The 23,437-nt window shown below is 40.9% G+C and overlaps 3 protein-coding genes across 6 annotated transcripts in view; 2 read left to right on the forward strand and 1 right to left on the reverse strand.

The window, feature by feature from the left end:
* CUL9 (cullin 9) overlaps positions 1-1,298 on the forward strand; it is a 30,191-nt gene extending 28,893 nt beyond the window's left edge. For 3 of the 4 annotated variants that reach the window (XM_074237005.1, XM_074237007.1, XM_074237006.1), the window contains 2 exons: positions 663-739; positions 878-1,298. In XM_074237005.1, the coding sequence (XP_074093106.1) occupies positions 663-739; positions 878-1,073 (273 nt within the window). In that variant the 3' untranslated portion in view covers positions 1,074-1,298. The remainder of the gene's footprint in view (positions 1-662; positions 740-877) is intronic. The other variant, XM_074237008.1, reaches the window with a different exon arrangement.
* Positions 1,299-13,446: 12,148 nt separating this feature from the next.
* Positions 13,447-18,615, reverse strand: DNPH1 (2'-deoxynucleoside 5'-phosphate N-hydrolase 1). The gene is made up of 4 exons (XM_074237013.1): positions 18,371-18,615; positions 14,577-14,645; positions 14,191-14,301; positions 13,447-13,714 (listed from the first exon to the last, which is right to left on the reverse strand). The coding sequence occupies exons 1-4, from the start codon at positions 18,558-18,560 to the stop codon at positions 13,560-13,562; spliced, it is 525 nt and encodes a 174-aa protein (XP_074093114.1). The 5' UTR covers positions 18,561-18,615; the 3' UTR covers positions 13,447-13,559.
* Positions 18,302-23,437, forward strand: part of TTBK1 (tau tubulin kinase 1) — a 90,722-nt gene continuing 85,586 nt past the window's right edge. The window contains exon 1 of the mRNA XM_074237012.1: positions 18,302-18,571. The gene's annotated coding sequence lies outside the window, so the exon portion shown is untranslated. The remainder of the gene's footprint in view (positions 18,572-23,437) is intronic.

Below are 23,437 nucleotides of genomic sequence, written 5' to 3' on the forward strand. Positions count from 1 at the left end.
TTGAAATGAAACTTTTCTTGCATTCTAGGAAGACTGGCAGTTAAGTTGAAAGATTAACTACATAATAAGAGAGAGCTGTACCACTTTATATTACCACTTGAGTATTGTATAAGGAGTCAAAAAACTGAGTATTCTAGTTCACAAGAGAGAAAGATCACTGGGTATTTTGGGGTAAATGAGGACAGAAATTTGCTATTTGATCTGATCTTGAAGAAATGAGTGAGATTCAGTTAAGTAAAGAAGGGCATTCTAGGTAACTTTTATCCTTGGCCCCTTTACATACCCCATTCTATAGGACTGCACAGTAGCCCTGCCCTAAACTTTGAAAGGAGGAAACTCAACAAATTTCATCTACTACCTCCTGCATTCAAGCTTTGGTCTGGGAGATTTAGATTTGTTTTCTCTTTCCCTCTCCCCTCCTTTCCTTTCCTCCCTTCCCTCCCTTTCTCCCCTTTCCTCTCGCCCTTTCTACTTTCCCTCTTCCCATTTTTCCCTCCCTCTTTTTTGTCCCCTATTTTCCCTTTCTCCCTTTCCTCCCTCCACCCCCCCCCCCAAGACATCTGATGTTGATTACAGATATGTGAATGAGCAGGAAACTCTTCACCATCCAGTAACTCATAGCTAATGACCCTCTCCCCCAAATCTTTCCTTTCCTCTGGCAGGATTTCCGAATTGGTCTTCAGACTCCACCAAGTTCAGAACCACAAGAAATGAAGGTGTCTAATGTGCCTAGCAACCAGTAAGTAGAGGAGTAAGAGGTGTTCTTGCAACTGATAAGGGTTGTGGGATGTGGGAAAGCCCTGAATCCTTTAGGTCCTCCTTCTACAAGCTGTTGCTGAATATGTCTCTCCTCTCTTCCTCCTTTTTCTTACCCCAGGCCACAGGGATCCTCAGAGCTGGGCCAGGAAGAGGAAGATGAGGAGGATGATGATGAAGTGCCGGGATGGCAGCAGGATGAGTATGATGATGAGGAGCTGGATGATGACAACTTCTCCTATGATGATGAGTCAGAAAACCTAGATCGAGATACTTTCTTTTTTGATGATGAGGATGAGGATGAAGGCTATGACTAAGGGGTGGTGGCTGTGCCTCCCCCCAAAATCAACCCCTCCCCCCAGAGAGGGTAGAAAGTGCCTAGGGTGATTGTTTAGGAGTTAAGGGGGGATGGGGGTGGGTCATCCCTCTCCCATAGAGGGGTCCCCAGGAGGGCTGCCCTGAAACTCCCTGGGGAAACCAACCACCAGGGATTGTATTTTGTTCTGTTTATTAAATAAACGGCTTTTCTTGTATCTGTCTTCATCTTAGTGCCTTTCTTCTGAAACTGCTCCCAGCTGAACTTGAATGTACTTGTTTTATATATCATTGTTTGCACCTTGTTTCTCCTTGAGACACAGAGAGTTTTCTGCCTTTGTATCCCTAGTGCTTTGGACAGTGCCTGACACCCAATATATAATGCTAGCCCACTGCCTGGGGGTGGGCCTTGCATTTTTATTTAGTTGTCTGTGTGCTGCCCCCTAGTGGCTGGTTTGAGGATTGTGAGGATGGATTTTTGCCTTTGTGAGAATGAGGAAGAACATAACCTAATTTAGGGAGCTTTAAAGATTAGCAATTCAGTAACTTTATTGTCTGTAATGGGCAAGAAAGGTGCTTAGGGACCCACAGAAATGAAGAGAAGCCTGTAGCTTATTATATGACCACAATGAAAATATGACAAATATGGACAAGATATAACAAAAAAGGTTTATGAGACTTGAAAGGGGAAATAACATGCAAGGTGTCTTGGTGGATGTGGCACCAAAACTGGTTTTTGAAGAATGAGTAAAACTTCAGTGGGCAAAAATGAGAGTTGAAACATTCTAAGTATAAATATATAGAGAAAGGCACAGGGGAATTTAAGGGAATGGTAAATAAAGATGATAGAGTAAAAGAAAGTAGCACATATACTTGCTGAGAAAAGGAAGTTTTCCTTTTTGGGTATAGTAGGCTTTTAAATGTTTGCTAGTAGTTTGCATATTGTTTGCAAATAGTAGAAGACCTTGAATTTTAAACTAAACCTTTTAAGCTGAGACTGAGGGTACTGAGCAATCAATCTCTACCAATGAAGAGAGAGCCCCCTTCACATGACCCTCAGGCCAAAGGTGGCATTCCTCCTTTGAACTGAAATAATACAGTCCCTTGCAAAGAACAGCCAGGGCAAATTTGAAACCTGTAACAATGCAGTATAAATGCAAACATGAATGCTTTAAAACAAGGGTGGTCTTTTCCTTGTATCTAAGATGATCATCCTTTGGTATTGTTTTGGTTTTTTGGGAGAGTTTTTGTACTTAAAGATTTTATTTATTTTGAGTTTTACAATTTTTCCCCTAATCTTACTTCCCTCCCCCCCCAGAAGGCAATTTTCCAGTCTTTACATTGTTTCCATGGTATACATTGATCCAAATTGAATGTGATGAGAGAGAAATCATATCCTTAAGAAAGAAACATCAAGTATAAGAGATAGTAAGATCAGACAATAAGATATCATGTTTTTTTCCCAAATTAAAGTAAATAGTCCTTGGTCTTTGTTCAAACTCCACAGTTCTTCTTTGGTATTGTTGAAACTAAAATAAATGAATGTTAACATTTCTGCAGTAGATATGGCACTCTACAGAGCATCACCTGAGAGGATGCTGTAGCTACTACATACTCAATTCCATAAAACACAATGCACAATGAGAAAGTCCATGATCAATCAAAAAGCAAGTATGACTAACAAGCAAAGCAGTTACCCAGTTTAAAAAGAAACACTAGCAATAGACCCATATTACAGCTTAGTTATAAGCAGTATCATATGTATCACTCATTGCTATAATGTAGACATTACACAAAAACAGACATCACAGAAATGTAAGTGATGGCACAGGATGCTCAAACACAGAATTCAATTCACATAGCAGTCATATATCACCTGAACAATCTATAGTATCACCTAGAATCTAGGATATAACTAGATCTTCAAGTTGACCTATAACATAGCTTAGCTTAGTTCTCTGTCAGTCAGCTAATGAAGAATTAGAATTAGACCAAGGTCATTCAACAATTAGGTGGCAAAACTGGTGAAGCACACAGATGCTAGAGGACACTAGCTGGATAATCTTGGAGGAATTATTTAAGCTTTGCCTTAGTTTCCACATCTGAAAGTGCCTACCTCCCAGGATTGTGAGGATCAAAGGAAATAACAATTGCAAAGCATTTGGAGAAGAACATGGCACATAGTCATGTCAAGTTGGCTATCAATGTGTGGATGCACTATATCCCAGGAATCTTTAGCAGTTTGGGGCAGGAAAGGAATTGCCTCTAGTTTCAAACACTCCTGCTTTGTGATAATCCAGTTTCCTTCACTGAATACAACACTAAGCCCATATCTGGGTCACATAGTTTCATTTAGCTGCTATCTTTTTTTCTCAGACTTTGTTTAGGGATTGTTCAGTCAGTCATTTCAGTGTGTCTGACTCTTCATGACCAAACCTGGGTTTGTTTTTTTACAAATATATTAAAGAGCTTTGCTATTTCCTTCTCTAGATCATTTTACAGATAATGAAGCTGAGGCCAACAAAGGTTAATGACTTGCCCAGGTCACACAGTTTGTAAGTGTCTGAGGTCAGATTTGAACTCAGGTCTTCCTGATTCCAGGCCTGGCAACACCAGCTGCCTTTGTTTAGATGAGTATCCATCAATTCTCTCCAACTATGTATTAGAAAATTCAATTAATTCTCCTCGGGGCTAATTAAATAAGTGGTTAGAGTGAATAGTCCTGATGGAGTCCCTCCATTCCCTGAAACTATTTTATAAATAGACAAGTTTCCCAAACTTTCAAAAAACTTTGTGAATTCATAGACAGATGACCATTATCATAAACTCGGGACTGAAAACTGTTCTTTCTAATAAACAATCTAGGGCAAATGGCATATGTGCCAAAGTACTTACTGGTCCATTTTAGTTCTTTTGTTCAAGTTAAGTAATAAATCACATGTGCATCTTTCCATTTTTTTCCTAGTCACTACCACTGTAGGTAATACAGAAGGATTGCCGAGTTCTGTGATGATGCCAAATTAATCAGCATCTCTTTGAGATGGTTTACGAAATCTTCCATCATAGACAGAGAAATCCTCCTTTATCTTTATCTGAGTGCTCAAGAATTGGTGCCCTGGATTTTCTTGGTTGCACCCAAATTCATGAAATGAAAATTGGCCTGTCCTTTTGCGGAGTTTCATCCTCAACCTATCCTTCCACACTTGTGAAACTGAAGAGACCCCAAAGTCATATTTCTCAGGATACATCAAAGAGGTGAACAGTGGGTGCTCCTGTAATGTTCACTAGAACTTCTTGCATCTCTCTTTGTAGGTCCACATGGATGGTCTGTTAGTTTTTTGCCTACAATGTCCTGCTAGAATTTTGAAGACTAGAATTAGTTACAATTGGTACTGAAACTCCAATGAATTTTGTAGGGTCTGGACATACCAGAGCCAGAATGTCCCCTTTTCTATTGACATTAACAATATTTTAGGATATTTTAAGCTCACCTGAATGTTTCTCAAGCATATTAGTATCACTGAGATCATCAGGTCCAAACCCTGTTTTAGACTTTGTTTTTTAACTTTTCTTTTTTTCCAATTGCATGCAAAGGTAGTTTTCAACATGCATCCTTTAGCAAGTTTGTGAGTTCCACATTTTTCTACCACCCTCCCCTTCCCCTCTCCCTCCCCATGGCAGCAAGCAATCTAGGAAAAGTTGTATATGTACAGTTGTGTTTAACATATTTCTATATTAGTCATATGTAAAAAAGAAATTAGGTTTAATGGGGGAAAACCATGAGAAAGAAAGAAAAAAAGTAAATTTTTTTTAAAAACTGAACATAATATGCTTTGCTCTGCATTTAAACTCCATAGTGTTTTCCTTTCTTTGTTTTTGGATGTGGATGTCATTTTCCACCTGTTATAGAATTTAAAGATATTTTCCCCAAATGCTGTCATAAAAATATGGGAAATTGATATGTTCTTGAAATTCCACTATGCAGGACAGCATCACAGTCCATATTCTCAATTTTTACCTTCACCTCAGCATAATGTCCTGTGAGTTCAGGTGTAATCTATGCAAAAGGAATTGAGGATGAGGTCAATGTTAGTGTTCCTGGGACCCAGGGTGACCTCCCCTGGCCCTGTTCCAGTTTCCCAAAACTGGATCAGAAAATTTTAGCTTTTCTGTGACCCAGGCTACATTCTTTTTGCTACCTCCAACATAAGCATAGCCATCCATTCTACAATTATAACAAAAGCTAGGTCAATTACTCTGATGATTTACCTCTTAAGTGTTCTTATGTTAATTTTTCCTGGCCTCCATTTCCATAGTCTTCTCCAAGGAGAGAAGGATAATGTACTCTTACTTCTCTCATCTGATTGTCTTGGGTTCTGTGCCTGCAATTCAACTCTGGTGGTGCTGTTATCTCATTTTTCTCCTGTGGCCTACACTTGGAAAGCCTGGAACCTACTGAGGCTGAGTTCTGTGCAATATTGACCCTTGAAACTCTAGAGTGCTTATCTCATCTAGACCATTGCTGGCAATGCTTTCTATGCCTGCATTGCTCTGATGACATCAGTTGTATGAAGGTCATATACAATCTCTGCACTGTAATTTTTCCTGCATTCCCAGGATCCACTTATTGCTCCACTGTGAGTAGTTCAACAGACTTCTTTCCTCCCTTCCTCTGTATAGAATTAGAAACAAAAATTAGCTCAGGGATCTTCTTATTCACCCTCTTCAGACATCACAGCATCAAACATTTACAAAAGATGTTATCCACTTCTAGAATGAGAAATGATGAACTCTGAGTGCAGATTGAAGCATACTTTTAAAACTTTCTTTTTTTTGTTTTGTTTGAGTTTTCTTTTTAGGTATGGCTAATATGGAAATATGTTTTGCAGGACTTCACATGTATAATTTATATAGAACTTTTATATAGGGACAGGAGGGAGGGAGAGAATTTAGGACTCAAAATTTTGGAAATGAATGTTAAATTTTTTGTTCTTAGTTGGTAAATATCTCATGAAATAAATAAAACTATATTTTTAAAAATAAAGTTTGTATTCATTCCTTCCAGGTAATATTTGTCCTTGCTATGAGCCTCATCGCTTTTTCTGGCTCTCTTGTGGGGACTTCTAGTGTCCTTCCAGGTGCCATTTTGCCTAACCAGTCCAAGTCCAGGTATTGTTCTCCTGGGGAACAAGGTTCATGTCCAGGGAAAATATCAATTTGGTACCTATAGAGTAAGTATATAAGTAAGCTTCAGACATATTCATACATGAAGTGAAATTCTTAAATTTAATTGTTACATACATCTCTTGAAGGGAGGCAGGCATTTTATAGTGAACTAACACCTTGTCATTGTCCAAAACCTCCCCTCGAGCAAAAAACTAATTCAGCAAACTTTTTTTGAGCATGTTTTGTTTGTACAACACTATGGTGAGTGCAGTAGAGGTCCAGAGATGATAAAGAAATCAGAGTCCTATCTCTCAAGAAGCTTATGACCCAGGGGTGGCTAGGTGGCGCAGTGGATATAGAGCACTGGCCCTGGAGTCAGCAGTACCTGAGTTCAAATCTGACCTCAGACACTTAATAATTACCTACTTGTATGGCCTTGGGCAAGCCACTTAACCTCATTTGCCTTGCAAAAAAATAAAAAAAATTTTTCCAAAAAAGTAGATAGTACAGTAAGCAAGTACTTTGCAAATTTAGCACAAAGCTGACTATGTTGGGTTCTTCTTGTTTTTGACTGGACTTGTGTTTTCCTTGGTAGAGAGAATTCCTAGGAAAGAAATTCCTTTTACTAAATAATAAGCTGACTGAAGGAAAGTGGTCAAACAGGTCACAAAGCCATCCTTACAATAATTCTCATAGGCCTTCCTCTCCTTGTTCCCCAAACACAGGCTCTGGTGTCTTTGAACTTTGACAAAAGGCCTAGGGAATGGAGTGGGATGAGGGAAGCTGGAAGGAGAAGGAAGGTATGAAAAGAAGGTGTGGAAATAGATGATGCTATTCTAGCATCAGGATGCTTCTCTAGCCTGGGGAGTCTTGGGCTCCAATCCTTCCCAGCTCCCTCCTGTTTCCTTCCTGCCCCTGCATTTAGATGGGAATTTTTCTTCCCTGTGGGAATAACAGGGATAGTCTTAGGAGAAGCTATGAAATTGGGGAAGTCCTGGGAAACTGTGAATGAGGAAACAGAGTTGTACTGAGAATAGGGATGGGACACCAGATGATTGAAAGAGGGAGGGAGCCAGTTGACTAGAGTGCTGAACACTTGAGGCACTAGGCTATAATCAAAGAGGTTGGTCAGGGTGAGAAGTGGAGAAGAGGCCAGGCACTTGAGTTCTTAAGGGTGATCAAGAACTGAGCAGGTCAGAAGTAAGAGACTGAGACCCAGACACCTGGGTCCTGGAGGAGTTAAGAACATGATCAAGAAATTGTATATTGCTAAGGAGGGGCTGTTAAGAGCTGGGCAGGAGGAGGAGATGACTGAGGATTTGGAGGAGAGGTGATTAATGTGTCTTACAGTGAAGAGGCCTGGAGATGGGCAAAGAGCCAATACAGACCCCTTAGGTCTTAGAGGAATCAGATTTATTCAAGAATGAGTCATTACATCTCCTTTCCCACTCCACAAGTCCTCCTACTGCTCTTTCTCTTTCTCTTCTTCCTGATTCTCCCCTGCTCCAGGACCTCAATGAAGGTAGGAATTGTGGTTCTCAAGGTGGAAATTAACTGTGAGCCCCTTGATTCAATATATATGCTAGGGAAGCCGGTCCTCTCCATTTCCAGAGGCTTTTCACCCAACTCACTGAGATCTGATTAGTCAAAAGATAAGTGTCCTGGTGGCAGATGGAAAGCTCTCTGTCCCAGACCTCTCCTACAATGACCTTTATCCTTCCACTCCTGGATGTTCTCTGGTCTAGAATTTCCACATGCCTAGAATGATCTTCCACTTCAATTCCACCTACTGATTCCCTTGGCTTTCTTTAGGTTTGAACTAAAATCCTGTCTTTTAATTAATTTATATTTCCAATTATATGTAAAGATAGTTTTCAACATTCTTATTTTGTAAGATTTTGACTTTCACATTTTTCTCCCTCCCCTTCATCCTCTTCCCCCTCCCCGCCAAGTAATCTGATATAGGTTATACATGGCCAACTATGTCAAGCATATTTCCATATTAGTCATATTGTAAAAGATGAATTATGGGGCGGCTAGGTGGCACAATGGATAGAGCACTGGCCTTGGAGTCAGGAGTACCTGAGTTCAAATCCGGCCTCAGACACTTAATAATTACCTAGCCGTGTGGCCTTGGGCAAGCCACTTAACCCCATTGCATTGCAAAAAAAACTAAAAAACAAAACAAAACAAAAAAAAAAGATGAATCAGAATAAAAAAGAAGGGATACCCATGAGAAGAAAAAAAAAACATTTTAAAAACTGAAAATAGTATGCTTTGGTTTGCATTCAGACTCCACAGTTCTTTCTCTAGATATGATGGTATTTTCCATCCAGTCTTTTAGAATTGTCTTTGAGGTCAACATTCATTTTTTTAAAAAATTAATTTTCTGGGGCAGCTAGGTGGCACAATGGATAGAGCACCGGCCCTGGAGTCAGGAGGACCTGACTTCAAATCCAGCATCAGACACTTAATGATTACCTAGCTGTGTGGCCTTGGGTAAGCCACTTAACCCCATTGCCTTGCAAAAAAACCCCTAAAATAAATAAAAAAAAAACCAAAAATTAATTTTTTTCTTTTTTTTTGGCAAGGCTATGGGGTTAAGTGACTTGCCCAAGGTCACAAAGCTAGGTAATTATTAAGTGTTTGAGGATCAACATTCATTTTTTTAAATTTATTTTTTATTCTCATTTTGTACAAATGTTTTTTTTACATTAATAAAATATTCTTGTTTACAGGTAATCAAAATACCCCCCCATGAATATAGATAGACTTGCTTGGGCAAAAAAAGGAAAGGGGAGAGAAAATAATTAAAATAAAAAAATAATAGTAATAATTGTAGGTATGGCCAGGTGGCACAATGGACAAAGCACCAGCCCTGGAGCCATGAGCACCCGAGCCCATATCCAGCCTCATAAACCCAACAATCATCCAGTAGGGTGACATGCAAGCCACCCGATCTCCACTGCCCTGCAAAAACCAAAAGGAAGGAAAAAAAAAGACCCAAAATAAAATAAAATAGTAATAATAGTAGGGGTGGCTGGGTGGCAGACAGACTACTGGCCCTTGAGCCAGGAGAACCTGGGTCCAAATCTGGCCCCAGACACCCCAAAATCACCCTGCTATGTGGCCCCAGGCAGGCCACCCAGCCCCACTTGCCCTGCACCTTCCCCCAAATAATAATAAAAAATATGGTTCAGTCTTTGTTCCAACACCAACAACTCTGTCATGGGTGGATCACATTCTTTATGATAAGTCCATCACAAAAGTTACTTCCATATTTTTCCAACGTTGCCATTGCTGATCGCAACTCCCTCCTTTCTTATTTCTCCACTACCACTACTATATTTTCTCTCTCCTGTCACTCTGACTCTGCTGTAGGGTCGCTGAGTGGCGCAGCAGACAGATCCCTGGTCCTGGGGCAAGAAGCCCTGAGCCCCCATACCACCCCTTAGGCCCAGAATCCACCCAGCCCTGTGGTCCTGGGCAGGACTTCCAATCCCAGCCCCTTGCAAGAAGTAAAAAAGAAAATGTGTTATATCTGACCACTCTCCCCTCATGGTCCATCCTCTCCTCCTTTATTCACATCCCCACCCCTTCCCCCTGCTCCCCCCCCTCCTTTTTACTCCAGTTGTCTATACCCCATTGAGTATATTTGATGTTGCCTCTCCTAGTCATCTCTGATGAGAGAAAAGGTTCCCTCATTCCCCCTTGCCTCCCCCCTTCCATATCATTGCAATAGCTCATTGTAATAAAAAAAAATCTTATTATGTGAAATATCTTGGACTATTCCCCCTTTCCTTTTTCTTTCTCCCATTCCATTTCCCTTTTTTTCTATTGACTCCATTTTTACACCATATTTTATCTTCGAATTCAGCTTTCTCCTGTGTTTCAACTATAAAAGCTCCCTCTACCTGCTCTATTAACTGAGAAGGTTCATATGAGTATGATCAGTGTCATTTTTCTATGCAGAAATACATACAGTTCATCATCATTAAGTCCCTCATATTTCCCCCCTCTCCTCCAATCTGTATCTGAAGATCAAACCTTCTGTTCAGCTCTGGCCATTCCAAAAGGAACATTTGAAATTCCCCTGTTTCACTGAAAGTCCATCTTTTTCCCTGGAAGAGGACATTCAGCCTTGCTGGGTAGTTCATTCTTGGCTGCATTCTAAGCTCTTTTGCCTTCGGGTATATTGTATTCCAACCCCTACGAGCTTCCAATGTAGTTGCTGCTAAGTCCTGTGTGATCCTGACTGCAGCTCCACGATATTTGAACTTTGTCCTTCTGGCTGCTTGTAATATTTTCTCTTTGATTTGGGAGTTCTGGAACTTGGCTATAATATTCCTAGGGGTTGGTTTTTTGGGATCTCTTTCTCCGGGGGATCGGTGGATTCTTTCCATTTCTATTTTGCCCTCTGCTTCTAGAATATCAGGGCAATTTTCCTGTAGTAATTCTTTGAAAATGATGTCAAGGCTCTTTTCCTGATCATGACTTTCAGGTATTCCAATAATTTTTAAATTATCTTTCCTAAGTCTGTTGTCCATATCAGTTGTTTTTTCAATGAGATATTTCACATTTTCTTCTAATTTTTCATTTTTTTGGTTTTGAAGTATTGATTCCTCATTTCTGGTAAATTCACCAATCTCCCTGAATTCTATTCTTTGTAGGATTTGTTCTCCTCAGAGAGTTTTCTTATCTCTTTTTCCATCTGGCCAATTTTGCTTTTTTAAAGCATTCTTCTCCTCAATAACTTTTTGAACTGTTTTATCCATTTGACCTAAGCTGGTTTTTAGCATGCTATTTTCTTCAGCATTTTTTTTTTGGATTTCCTTGACTAAGCTGCTGACTTCATTTTCATGTTTTTCCTGCAACTCTCTTTCTTTTCCCAGTTTTTCTTCCAACTCCCTCATTTGATTTTCAAAGTCTTTTTTGAGCTCTCTCATAGCCTGAGCCCAATTTCTGTTTTTCTTGGAGTCTTTAGATGCAGGAGCTTGTGCTTCCTCATCTTCAGACTGAGTATTTTGATCCTTCTTGGGCTCATTTGCAAAATATTTCTCAATGGTCTTCCTCTTATTTCTCTGCTTGCTCATTTTCCCAGCCTGGGACTGGTTTTGGGGTGCTTCCTGAGCTTTTGAGGCACTCCCACAAGGGTCTCAGTGTGTGAGGCTCTGTCATCCCTCCTGGTCTGTGAATGCCATGGGGCTGAGGTGGGGGGGGGCTGCTGTTCTATGAGGGGGTCTAGACTGTGATCAAGATCTGAATGTGGTCAGAACCCCAGAGTCCTATTCCAGGGGCAGAGGACAGAGCTCTGCAGTCTCTCTTCACTCCCCTCCTTCAGCTCAATGGGCTCATGCCCTGGGGGCTCTTGCTTACGGGCTCCGCCTACTTCTGGGCTGCAGAAAGACCAAGGTGCTGGCTGTGTGCCCTGAGGGCTGGGCTCCACGTGCTGGCTCTGGCAGAAGTCCCCTGCTGTTCCCCCACTTTGTGCCTGGTGCTCCCCGGGGTGCAGCTCAGGAGACTCCCTCCCAGCGCCTTGGAGCTGCCTCTGGAGGCTGAAGTTCTTTTGCTCTGGGGGGCCACCCCTCTGGCAGGCGCCCCTCTGACCCCGGGGAGCAGAGCCTTTCTGCTCTTTTCCAGGTTACCTTGAGTAGGAGAACTGCCTCTCTTGGTCCCTTTGTGGGTTCTGTCTCTCCTCAACATTCATTTTTATAAAAATTTCTTCCCCCCATCCTTCCTTTCTTCTTCCCTAAGATAGCAAGTAATCTGTATTTTATACATGCACAATCATGGTACACATATAAAATCTTATCTTTTATAGGAAATCTTTACCTAACCCTTTTTATTCCAGAGTAGCTAAGTGGCATAGTAAATAGATAAGCAGGAGGACCTGAGTTCAAATTCCACCTCATTTATTAGCTGTATGACTGTGGACAAGTCACTAAATCCTGATTGCCTCCAATGTAAAAAAATAAAATAAAAAAAGCCTCTTCTCCCCCCAAAATCCTAATGCCTTCCCTATGTTAATCATTTCCCATTTATACTGTATAAAGCTTGCTTGTATATATTTTTTCTTCTTATCTCCCTTCTTAGATTGTGAGGTCCTTGAGGGCAGGGATCACTTTTTACCTCTTTTTTTTTTTAACCTCCTGACAATCCAAATTTCCCAGGATTGTTCTGGCACACTGTAGGTACTCTTGTCATTTTGGGCCCTGTGAATCACCCTCTTCTCCTTGATGCTGTCTTCTCTCTAGGTTTTTAGGACACTGCTCTCTCCCGATTCTCTTCCTACTTATCAGACCACTTCTCCATTGATAGATCCTCATCCTTATCATGCCCCCTACCTGTAAGTATCCCATGTGATTCTGTGGTGAGTTCTGCAATACGCATGCAATTGATTATCATACTGATGATTCTTAAATATACCTATACTACTCTAAACTTCCTGCCAACCTCCAGTCTTGCATCTCTAATTGCCATTCAGACATTTCCAAATGGATGTCCAATAGACATCTTAAACTCGTGTCCAGAACTGAATTCATCTTTTCCCCAACCCTCTTCCATCCCAAACTTCCCTCTTACTTGAGAAGGGCACCACTATTCTAATTCTCCAAGTTCACAACCCAACTGCCATTTTTGACTATTAATTTCACTTTTGCAATGTCTCTTACTATAGAGCTTTCCATGCTTCTCTATTCATCCCATATATAATTTCTGACAGCACAGTAATACTTCATTATATTCATTTATCACAATTTGTTTAGTCAATCAATGGGCTGCTACTTTTGTTTCCAATTCTTCGATTTTTAAAATTAAATGCTACCATATTTTGGTGCATCTGAAGAGTCTTATCACTGACTTTCTTGGGGTTTAAACCCAGTAAAGAGAATCTGGGAAAAAGGATATAGACATTTTATTTTTATTATTCATTTATTTATTTATTTAAGGTTTTTTTTGCAAGTCAATGGGATTAAGTGGCTTGCCCAAGGCCACACAGCTAGGTAATTATTAAGTGTCTGAGGCCAGATTTGAACTCAGGTACTCCTGACTCCAGGGCTGGTGCTTTATCCACTGCACCACCTAGCCACCCCTGGGCCTTAAACATTCTGAAGAAATCTTTGTTGAATTCTATCTTTGTTTCTGTGAGCAGGTTTCTGTAAACTCCCATCTCTTTTCCACCTTCCCCACCCCCAATATATGACACAAAAATACAACCTGAATACACGTTTTAATTCAGGATTGGGGATTGGGGCCAAGAATAACATATGGAAGAAGTGAAATCAAGCAGGTTTTGGAGTAGAAATTTAAATATAAAGGTTAAGTCAAGAAGTAAGAGTTGGAGATGGGGAGGAAGCTCCAGGCTCAGGAGAACTGAACTCAAAGTACCGGTCCAGCAGTGTCTCCACTTCGTTCTCTTCATAGTCCCACACCTGGAATTGTGACCCATCAGCAGCACCCCGGATCATGGCTGAGAGCACTGGGGGAAGAGCAGAAGCAGGGGTGAGGCACAGTAGTGCCAAATGTCCAGATTCAGTCCAGGATCACTCTGGGGGAAGGGTACTAGTCTGTGAGTCTGTTTCAGTAGAGCTGCCTTCCAGCACCTCAAAGGACACCATCTGGACCAGGAATAAGGCCCTGGAGGCAGTGCTAGGAATAATGACTGGAACCTAAGAAGAGGAAGAGCTTGACTCAGGGTCAAAACTGTTTGCAAATGTTGGGGGCTGCCCCTTGGAGGCAGCTGAGCACTCTTCAGGGAAGGTCTTCGAGCAGGCCTTGGAGATCACTTGTGGTGGGTCTTGTAGATGGCATTCTTCTTCAGCTCTCTTTCCAAGAGTTCATTCTATACAGATGGGGCTGTGATGAACACACTCTGACCCATACTGCTCAAGCCTCTCTTATGCTCCTGTCCTCTCAGGAAGCTAGGAGTGGATGGCAGAGCATAGGGGCACTCACCTCGGCCAGACTGAGGGCGAAACAGACATAGAATTCTCTTGTTGAGAGCCATAGCCCGGCCAAGCTCATAGCCGACACCCAGGGAAGGTTGAGTCACTTCAGCCACCACCACTACAGGGAGACAAGTAGATGATGAGCTGGCTTAAAGTTTCTCCAGTGTTTGTATGGAAGCCTAGAGGGCTAGAGATTGCATAAGAAATGATGTAGCATGGGTACAATTAAATGTAAGGTGGGACTATTATTCTAGAAAGGTATGCAGAGAGCACACTCTGGATGTCAACTTTGGAAGGGAAGGGCAAAAGACTCTTTGGGCATGCATGTGGATAAAAACCATATAAATCTATACTGTGCTTCCATGAACTGGAAATCCAAAGGGGGCAACTCACCATCTGCCTGCTGCAACCAAGCTAGGTCACGCTCATGAATCAGTCTGTCACCCCCTGCTGCTTCTTCCCCTGCAGAGATTGAATGAACAAGGAGTCAGCTGAGCAAGGATGGAGACCCACTCCTACCCTGCCCCATCACCTATCCCTGAGCCCCTCTCTACTCACTATCCATAATCCCACTGTCTTTTTTTTTCTTTTTTGAGGCAATCAGGGTCACAAGTGTTTGTGTGACCAGACTTGAACTCAGGTCTTCTTGATTCTACCCACTGAGCCTCATAGTTGTCCCCACTCAGTCTTCTTTATCCCACAGTCACTCACTATTAACAGGATTAAAGAATAAGAAGTTAGCTTGTGTGAGTTATATAAGATTCTTTTCAAACTGAAGATTCTATGAAAAATGTTTAGTAAGAATCCACTATATGCTAGGTTGTATCCAAGATGGAGCTGTATGGAACTGAGTTCCTGTCCTCAAGATAAGAGAGAGAACACAATAAGTGTTCTGGTCCTTGAAAGATGGTTAAGAAATGGCTATCTAGAGTGAGGGGAGTATTCTCGGTGTGAAGGATGGTATATACACAAAAGCTGAAGTGAGAATGGGAAATCGAGAAACAGAGGAGTGGGTCAAAGTGAGTCTTCTTCAAGTGAGAGTGGGAGATAAAACTACTGTAGATTGTGGGAAGCCTTGAATGCCAGGCTAGGAAGTTTAGATTTTATTCTGTAGGCAGTAAAGTAAATTTTTGAGCAGGAAAATAAGCATGATCAAAGTAATATCTTAGGAAGATTAAACCAGAATGAATCGAAGGAGGAGAAACAGGATACAAGAAGATCTACAAAGGAGTCTATTCCAACAGTTTTAAGATAGAAATGATTGTTTTAGGTTGGTGACTGCATTAATGGAAAGAAAGACATGACATCATGGATACTTGGAAGGAAAATGCAACAAGATTTGTCAACTGACAATGTGGAGGATAGGGAAGAGATTAAGAATTAAAAGAGGCCTCTGATCAACTAGTTTTAGAGTTTGTGATTCCAGCAGAACATTGGGAAGAAATGTATTTCAGATAATTGGAAATGTGGGTCTGCAGGTTATGAGAGGTTAAGGAGGGCTAGAGATAAAGACTTGGAACTCATCTGTATTTAGAACTGATAAAGTCAAGGCAATGAATAAGATTTCCAAAGGTTAGTATAAAGAGGATCACAGATAAATCCTTGAAGGATACTAATACTTAAAAGGTGAGAAATAAGAATTAGCAAGGGAGCACTATAGGAACTAAATAGAGGTTGGAGGAAAACCTCAGAAGCAAAGGGTTTCCAGAAGAGAAAGCTGATCAACTAATATAAGGTATTTACAGAGAGGTCCTAAAGAAAAAGGCTATTGGATTTACATTAATTTAATATTCCCAATGAGAGAACAATTATCAAAAGAAATCAATGTAGCTATACAGGGAGCTAAAAAGAAAGACATATGTATGAAGGATGGAAGATATGACATGTCACCAAAAACTTAGGAAAAGAGTATATAATGTTAGCAGATGCAAAGGGACATGTGGGAAAAGGACCCTGAGGAGGCCTTTTCCAGGAGACTAAAACTTCCTAGATAAACAAAAAAAACAGCCATAATGGTAAAAGAGCTCAAAATCATGATTCTGGGCTCTGTTGAAGGAACCAAATATAGTTAACCTGGAGAAAAGAAGGCTTAGGGAGAGCATAATAACAATAATTGAAAAGCTACCCTATAGAAGAAGGATTAGCCTTTTTCTTTTTGGTCTCCAAGATGTAGAACAAGAAGCAATGGATAGATGTTGAGGAAAGGGGTAGCTAGGTGGTGCAGTGGATAAAGCACCAGCCCTGGAGTCAGGAGTACCTGGGTTCAAATCCAGTCTCAGACATGTAATAATTACCTAGCTGTGTGGCCTTGGGCAAGCCACTTAACCCCATTTGCCTTGCAAAAAAACCTAAAAAAATATATAAAGTAGATGTTGAGGAAAAATAGATTTCAAGTCACTATAAGGAAAAAAATTTCCTAAGAATTAGACTGTTGGGGGTGGCTAGGTGGTGCAGTGTGGCCCTGGACTCAGAAGTACCTGAGTTCAAATCCATCTCAGACATTTAATAATAACCTAGCTGTGTGGCCACTTAACCCCATTGCCTTGCAAAAAAAAAAAAACACCTAAAAAAAAGAATTAGATCAATGAGTAGCATTAGACTGCCTTTTTCACTGCCACTGGAAGCCTTCAAGCAGAGATTAAAGACTACTCCATGGAGGTATTGTAAAGGTACAGTTGTGGATGTGTGACTACATGACTTCTGAGGTTCTTTTAAAAACTATTATGCTTAGATTTTATTATAGAATTACACTATTCTATTTCCAATTATTCTGGAAAGAACAGTCAGTGAATTGTAAAAAAAAAGTTCTGACAAATATCACTATGAGACAATTGAACTTAAAAGTGACTGAGAGACTAGAAAGGCAATTATATACCGAATTTACAGATGTGATTGTGGAGATAGTGTGAGCAATTTTTAAGAATTGACATGGAAGAGAAGAGCTAAATGACTAGAAACAGGCAAATATCTCAAGTTTTAATAAAGAGAAACAAAATTAAATGGATTTTTTAGAGAGAGAGCTTGTGACTCTAGAAAGGCAGGGGGTGATTACCAAGAGCTGAGTTCACTAAAAACAAATACTTTAACTTCCTTCCTTTTGTGGCAGGGTCATTGGTCTTGGTGGCTACTAGACTCTAAGCTCCTTGAGGATAAGGTCTATCTTTGCCTTGTTTTGTAACCCCAGCAACTAACACCTGTGCTTAGTGGGCACTTAATATCTGACTGATTGTAGAAAGCAAATTTCTTTTTTCTTTCTTTTTTTTTAAAGAAAGATTTTATTTAGTTTGAGTTTTACAATTTCCCCCCCATTCTTGCTCCCCACCCCACAGAAGACATTCTGTTAGTCTTTACACTGATCTCAGTTGAATGTGATGACAGAGAAATCATATTCTTAAGGAAGAAAAATAAAGTATGAGATAGCAAAATTACATTATAATGTAATGCTTTTTTTTCTAATTTGACGGTAAGTCTTTAGTCTTTGTTCAAAGTCCACTATTCTTTCTCTGTAGAAAGCAAATTTCAATTCATTATATATATAATATACTGAATATATATATTGAATATAATATATTAAAATATATATACAAAAAAAATTATTGACTTTATCGAGGCGGAGGGATTGGGTGCTGAGAGAATGGGTCACCTCATCCTTCGGTCCCCACTTGCTAATAATAACATTAGCAACGGACCCTGCACCAGAGTCTATGCTAAGCGCTTTGCAAAGCTCATCTCATCTGAGCTTCACAGCAACCAGGGAAGCTTTTACTGTCTTTTATTAACCTTTCCGATTTTGCAGATGACTTTAGGTGGCGTGCTCAGAGGGCCCCCCCTCGGGCATCTCGGGGGTTACATTTGAACTCGGTCTTTCCCAGGCCGGCGCTGTGCCCACCTCGCCACCCAGCTGCCCCCAGCTGCCCCGGAGCGCCTTCCCGGGATCTCGGGTCAGCCAGTTCAAGGGAGGCGGATCTCTCCCCGTAGCTAACAGTCGGCCCCGCCCCGTGACCCCGGTCAGGCCCCGCCCCGTGACCCCCGGCCAGGTTCCGCCCCTCTCCAGTCCAGACCTCGCTCCCAGCCACGCGCCGCGCAGACTCGGCAGGGGGCGAGGAGGGAAGCACCCCGCCCCCCTCCCGGAAGCACTGGGGCGAGAGCAGGCCCCGCCCTCGCCCCGCCCCCCGCCCGCCTCTCACCGCACGCGCTCAGTTCGGCAGCCGCCACGTGCTCCGTGAGCACCGCCCCGTAGCGCCGCAGTCTTGACACGATGCGCCCGTAGAGGGCTCGGTCCTGCCTCCCACCTCGGATGCTCCCGCAGAAGTACAGGGCCCGTGGGCCCGGCTCCTCGGGCTCCCGCCCCGGAGCCATCGCCGATGCGGCCGCCATCCGCGCCTCAGGTACGCTCCCTCCAGGCTCCGCCCCCTGCGTAGGCTACGCACCGCCCCGGGTGCCGCCGGGAGTGGCTCCAGGCGCAGGCCCCGCCCCTGGCGCTGGGGAGCTGACGCTCGCACGTGCACAGCACGTGGGTCTCCCGTGGCCCTCCCCTTCCCCAGTGAGCCTGGCACATCATCCCTCTGTAAAATGGGCATAGGGCAGCCAGGTAGGTGGCGGCGCCCGGGATCAGGGCGTTTTCGGAGTTCAGACTTGACCTCGGACATTGCAAAGTCACACAACCTTGTCTGCCTCAGTTTCCTCATCTGTAAAGTGAGCTGGAGAAGGAAAGGGCATTCCACTCCAGTATCTTTGTCAAGAAAACCCCGAATGAGATCACAACTAACAAACAGCAACAGAACGGGAACACCAATAAAAAAATTAATTAATTAATTAATTAATTAATAGATAAAAGCACCTTCCTGTAGCCTGTGCTTGTTTCAAAGTTATTTCCACGGTGTCCACCTCCTCTTGAGGGACCCCATTGGTCTGCCATTTCTTTCTCCAGCTCAATTTTGGGTCAAAACGGATTAAGTGACTTGCCCAGGATCACACAACTATTAAGTGTCCGGATTCAGTGGCTTCATACTGGCTGTGTGACCTCAGGCAAGTCATTGCCTCGAATCCAGGGCCATCTCCTGTCATCCTGATTCATATCTGGCCACGGACTCAGATGTCTCTGGAACAGAAAGTGAGGCTGGTGACTTAGCACAGCATCCCTCTCACTCAAATCCAATTCATGTGCTTGTTGAGCACCTTCCTGATGTCACAGTCTACTTCAAAAATGAGGGACAAATATCAAGTGTCTGTATGTAGAGAGCTTTGCAAACAATAATCTTAATAGCAATCATAGTTATGGAATTTAGAGTTCAGGTGGAAGTCTTTTTTTAAATTTTTATTAAAGATATCATTTGAGTTTTACAATTTTCCCCCAATCTTGCTTCCCTCCCCCCACCCCCACCCCACAGATAGCACTTGTCAGTCTTTACTTTGTTTCCATGTTGTACCTTGATCCAAATTGGGTGTGATGAGAGAGAAATCATATCCTTAAAGAGAACAGAATTCTCAGAAGTAACCAGATCAGACAATAAGACATCTGGGTTTTTTTTTTTCCGAATTAAAGGGAATAATCCTTGTACTTTGTTCAAATTCCACAGCTCCTTATCTGGATACAGATGGCACTCTCCTTTGCAGACAGCCAAAAATTGTTCCCAATTGTTGCACTGATGGAATGAGCAAGTCCTTCAAGGTTGAATATCACTCCCATGTTGCTGTTAGGGTGTACAGTGTTTTTCTGGTTCTACTCATATCACTCAGCATCAGTTCATGCAAATCCCTCCAGGCTTCCCTGAAATCCCATCCCTTCTGGTTTCTAATAGAACAATAGTGTTCCATGACATACATATACCACAGTTTGCTAAACCATTCCCCAATTGAAGGACATTTACTGGATTTCCAATTCTTTGCCACCACAAACAGGGCTGCTATAAATATTTTTGTTTTTACCCTTTTTCCCTCATCTCTTCAGGGTATAGACCCAGTAGTGGTATTGCTGGGTCAAAGGGTATGCACATTTTTGTTGCCCTTTGGGCATAGTTCCAAATAGCTCTCCAGAAGGGTTGGATGAGTTCACAGCTCCACCAACAGTGTAATAGTGTCCCAGATTTCCCACATCCCTTCCAACAATGATCATTATCCTTCCTGGTCATAATGGCCAATCTGAGAGGTGTGAGGTGGTACCTCAGAGAAGCTTTAATTTGCATTTCTCTAATAATTAATGATTTAGAGCATTTTTTCATATGGCTATGGATTGCTTTGATCTCCTCATCTGTAAATTTCCTTTGCATATCCTTTGACCATTTGTCAATTGGGGAATGGCTTTTTGTTTTAAAAATATGACTCAGTTCTCTGTATATTTTAGAAATGAGTCCTTTGTCAGAATCATTAATTGTAAAGATTGTTTCTCAATTTATTACTTTTCTTTTGATCTTGATTACATTGGTTTTATCTGTGCAAAAGCTTTTTAATTTAATGTAATCAAAATCATCTAATTGGTTTTTCATGATGTTTTCCAACTCTTCCTTAGTCCTAAACTGCTCCCCTTTCCATAGATCTGACAGGTAGACTAGTCCTTGATCTTCTAATTTGCTTATAGTATTGTTTTTTATGTCTATGTCCTGTAACCATTTGGAGATCTTATCTTGGTAAAGGGTGTGAGGTGTTGGTCTAATCTAAGTTTCTTCCATACTAACTTCCAATTATCCCAGCAGTTTTTATCAAAGAGGGAGTTTTTATCCCAGTGGCGGGACTCTTTGGGTTTATCAAACAGCAGATTACTATAATCCTCTCCTGCTTTTACACCTAGTCTATTCCACTGGTCCACCACTCTGTTTCTTAGCCAATACCAAACAGTTTTGATGACTGATGCTTTATAATATAATTTTAGATTGCGTAATGCTAAGCCACCTTCGTTTGCATTTTTTTTTTCATTACGCTCCTGGCAATTCTTGACTTTTTATTTCTCCATATGAATTTACTTACAATTTTTTCTAACTCATTAAAGTAATTTTTTGGAATTTTGATTGGTAGGGCACTAAACAGATAGTTTAGTTTTCAGGTGGAAGTCTTAATCCACTGGAGAAGAACATGGTACTCCATTCTAGTATATCTGCTAAGAAAATCCCAAATGAGGCCATGAAGAATCAGGACTGAACAACAACATATTTCAGGACCTGTGCTAAACACTTTATAAATATGATCTCATTTGATCCTCACAACAATCCTGGAAAGTAAGCACTATTATCATCTCCATTTTACAGATGGGGAAACTGAAGAGGACAGAGATAAAATGTTTGGCCCAGGGTCACACAGATAGAAATATCTGAGGCTGAATTTGAACTCAGGTCTTTGTGACTCCAGACCCAATACTAGTAACATAATTCTTATTCTTGGAAACTTTGCCTTTCAGAACACCAAACCGCATTAGCTTTTCACATCACTCTCCTGACTCATTTGAACATATATAATACAAAACAATTCCTGGAGCTTCTTTAATTGAATTACTGTCTAACCATCCCTCACCTAGCTTATACTTGTGAAGAAGATTCTTATACTCAATTGAATTTGATCTTATTAGATTCATCTAATGCTCAAACCTGTTATTTTGATTATTATCATGGTGACAAGTATAGTGACAGTGGAGAGTTCAGAATTTGGAGTCAGAAGACCTGGGTTCAAATCCCAGTTCTGGTACTACTTGTTTGACCTTGCACAAATCATTTTATCTTTTCTGTGTCTTCATTTAGGAGGATGAATATTATTATGGTGGCAGGCATGCTCAAGGCATACACAATGGCTTCTAAGGTGTCTCTCTAGATTTAAGTCTATTATTTTATAATCTCATAGAATTATTCCTCCTATGTGCATCTCAGTTTCCTGACCCGCAAAATGAGAAAGTTTTGTAAAAACTAGCAGATATGCAAAAAAAGGATATACCAAAATTCTAAAAAATTCTGTAGTTCTATGAATCCTTAAAAAGACACAACAGAAGATAAGAAAATGGCATAAATGCACAGAAAAGATGTAACAATTCACATTTAGATAGTGCTTAAAAGTTCATACAATATTTTCCTCACAGTAATACCTAAGGCATATGTTACTTAATTATTCCTATTTTAACTTTTTACTTCAATACTTAAAAGTTTCATCATTTTATTCCTATGGATATTTTCTCCTTGGGCAGGATCATTATTGCCCTTCCCTGCCATGGAGTTTGGCCAGTGGAAAACTCTATGGAGTATTGGAACACAGGGGAGACACTGTGCACTAGATCAATAGGAGGTCCAAGACCCATACCAGGGCAATGAGAACAAAAGATAGGAAGAGGGGTCAGGTTGCAGGTCCCCAGCCTGAACTGTCCTGAGATCTTGGACTAACACAAGAATCAATACTCTAAGAAAGCAGCAACAGGAACAGTCTAGAGTCCAGATTTTCCCTAAATAAGTGCAGAAAGCCCAACCCAAATATCAAATCTGAAGATGGTAAGAAGCCTGGAAGAATGAACAACAACAACAATAAAAATTCCATTATAAAGAGGAGCTATTATGATGGTTGGCATGCTCAAGGTACAATCCCAGAAAGAATGACTCCAAAACAATTATAAGCAAAACTTCAAAGAAAAATATAGCTTGGGCACACTTTTCTCTAGAATTCCAAGACACAACAAAGAAAGATTGCTTTTTTTTTTTAAATAAATCGTTCCAAAAGTATTTATCAATGAAATGAGAGCTCTGGAGGAAAAAAATGAGAATTGTGGAAGAAAGAGTTGGAAAGGGAGCTTCATGCTTGACGCAAGAAGCAAACCTTATCCAAGCAACAAACCTTCCTGAAATTTAAAATGTACCAAAGAGAAACTATGAAGCAACAAGAAATATTATAAGAAGTCAAAAGATTGAAAATATGGCAGGAAATGGCAGAAACATCTGATTTGGAAAAAAAAAGATTGAAGAGAAAAAAATTTTAAATCTTTGGACTACCTTTAAAGTCCTCCCCCTGTCCCCATCAAAAAAGAACCTCAGATGTCATATTTCAGTGATATGCTTATATCTCTTAGAACCAGAAGGCAAAATGAGAATAGAAAGAATATTTCATGAAAGAAATCCCAAATTGAAACTTCCAGAAACATTATGGCCAAAATTTGGTTTTTAGATCAAAGAAAAAGTACTCCTAGTAACCAGAAAGAAAATTCAAATCTAGAGGAGTTGCAGTCAGAATTTTACACAATTTAACAGCCATCATCATAAAGGAGAAGTGAACTTGGAATCTAGTATTCC

This window comes from Macrotis lagotis, chromosome 5 (genome assembly GCF_037893015.1).
Source record: "Macrotis lagotis isolate mMagLag1 chromosome 5, bilby.v1.9.chrom.fasta, whole genome shotgun sequence".
NCBI classification, from domain to species: domain Eukaryota; kingdom Metazoa; phylum Chordata; class Mammalia; order Peramelemorphia; family Peramelidae; genus Macrotis; species Macrotis lagotis.

Bases quoted from the DNA above. Each gene is read 5' to 3' on its own strand.
- DNPH1 (XM_074237013.1), bottom strand. From the start codon at position 18,560: ATGGCGGCCGCATCGGCGATGGCTCCGGGGCGGGAGCCCGAGGAGCCG. The intron at 14,302-14,576 runs GTGAGTTGCCCC...GTCTCCCTGTAG, and splicing joins TTGGTTGCAGCAGGCAGATG to TGGTGGTGGCTGAAGTGACT. The intron at 13,715-14,190 runs GTGAGTGCCCCT...CTCTTCCCCCAG, and splicing joins TCGCCCTCAGTCTGGCCGAG to TGCTCTCAGCCATGATCCGG.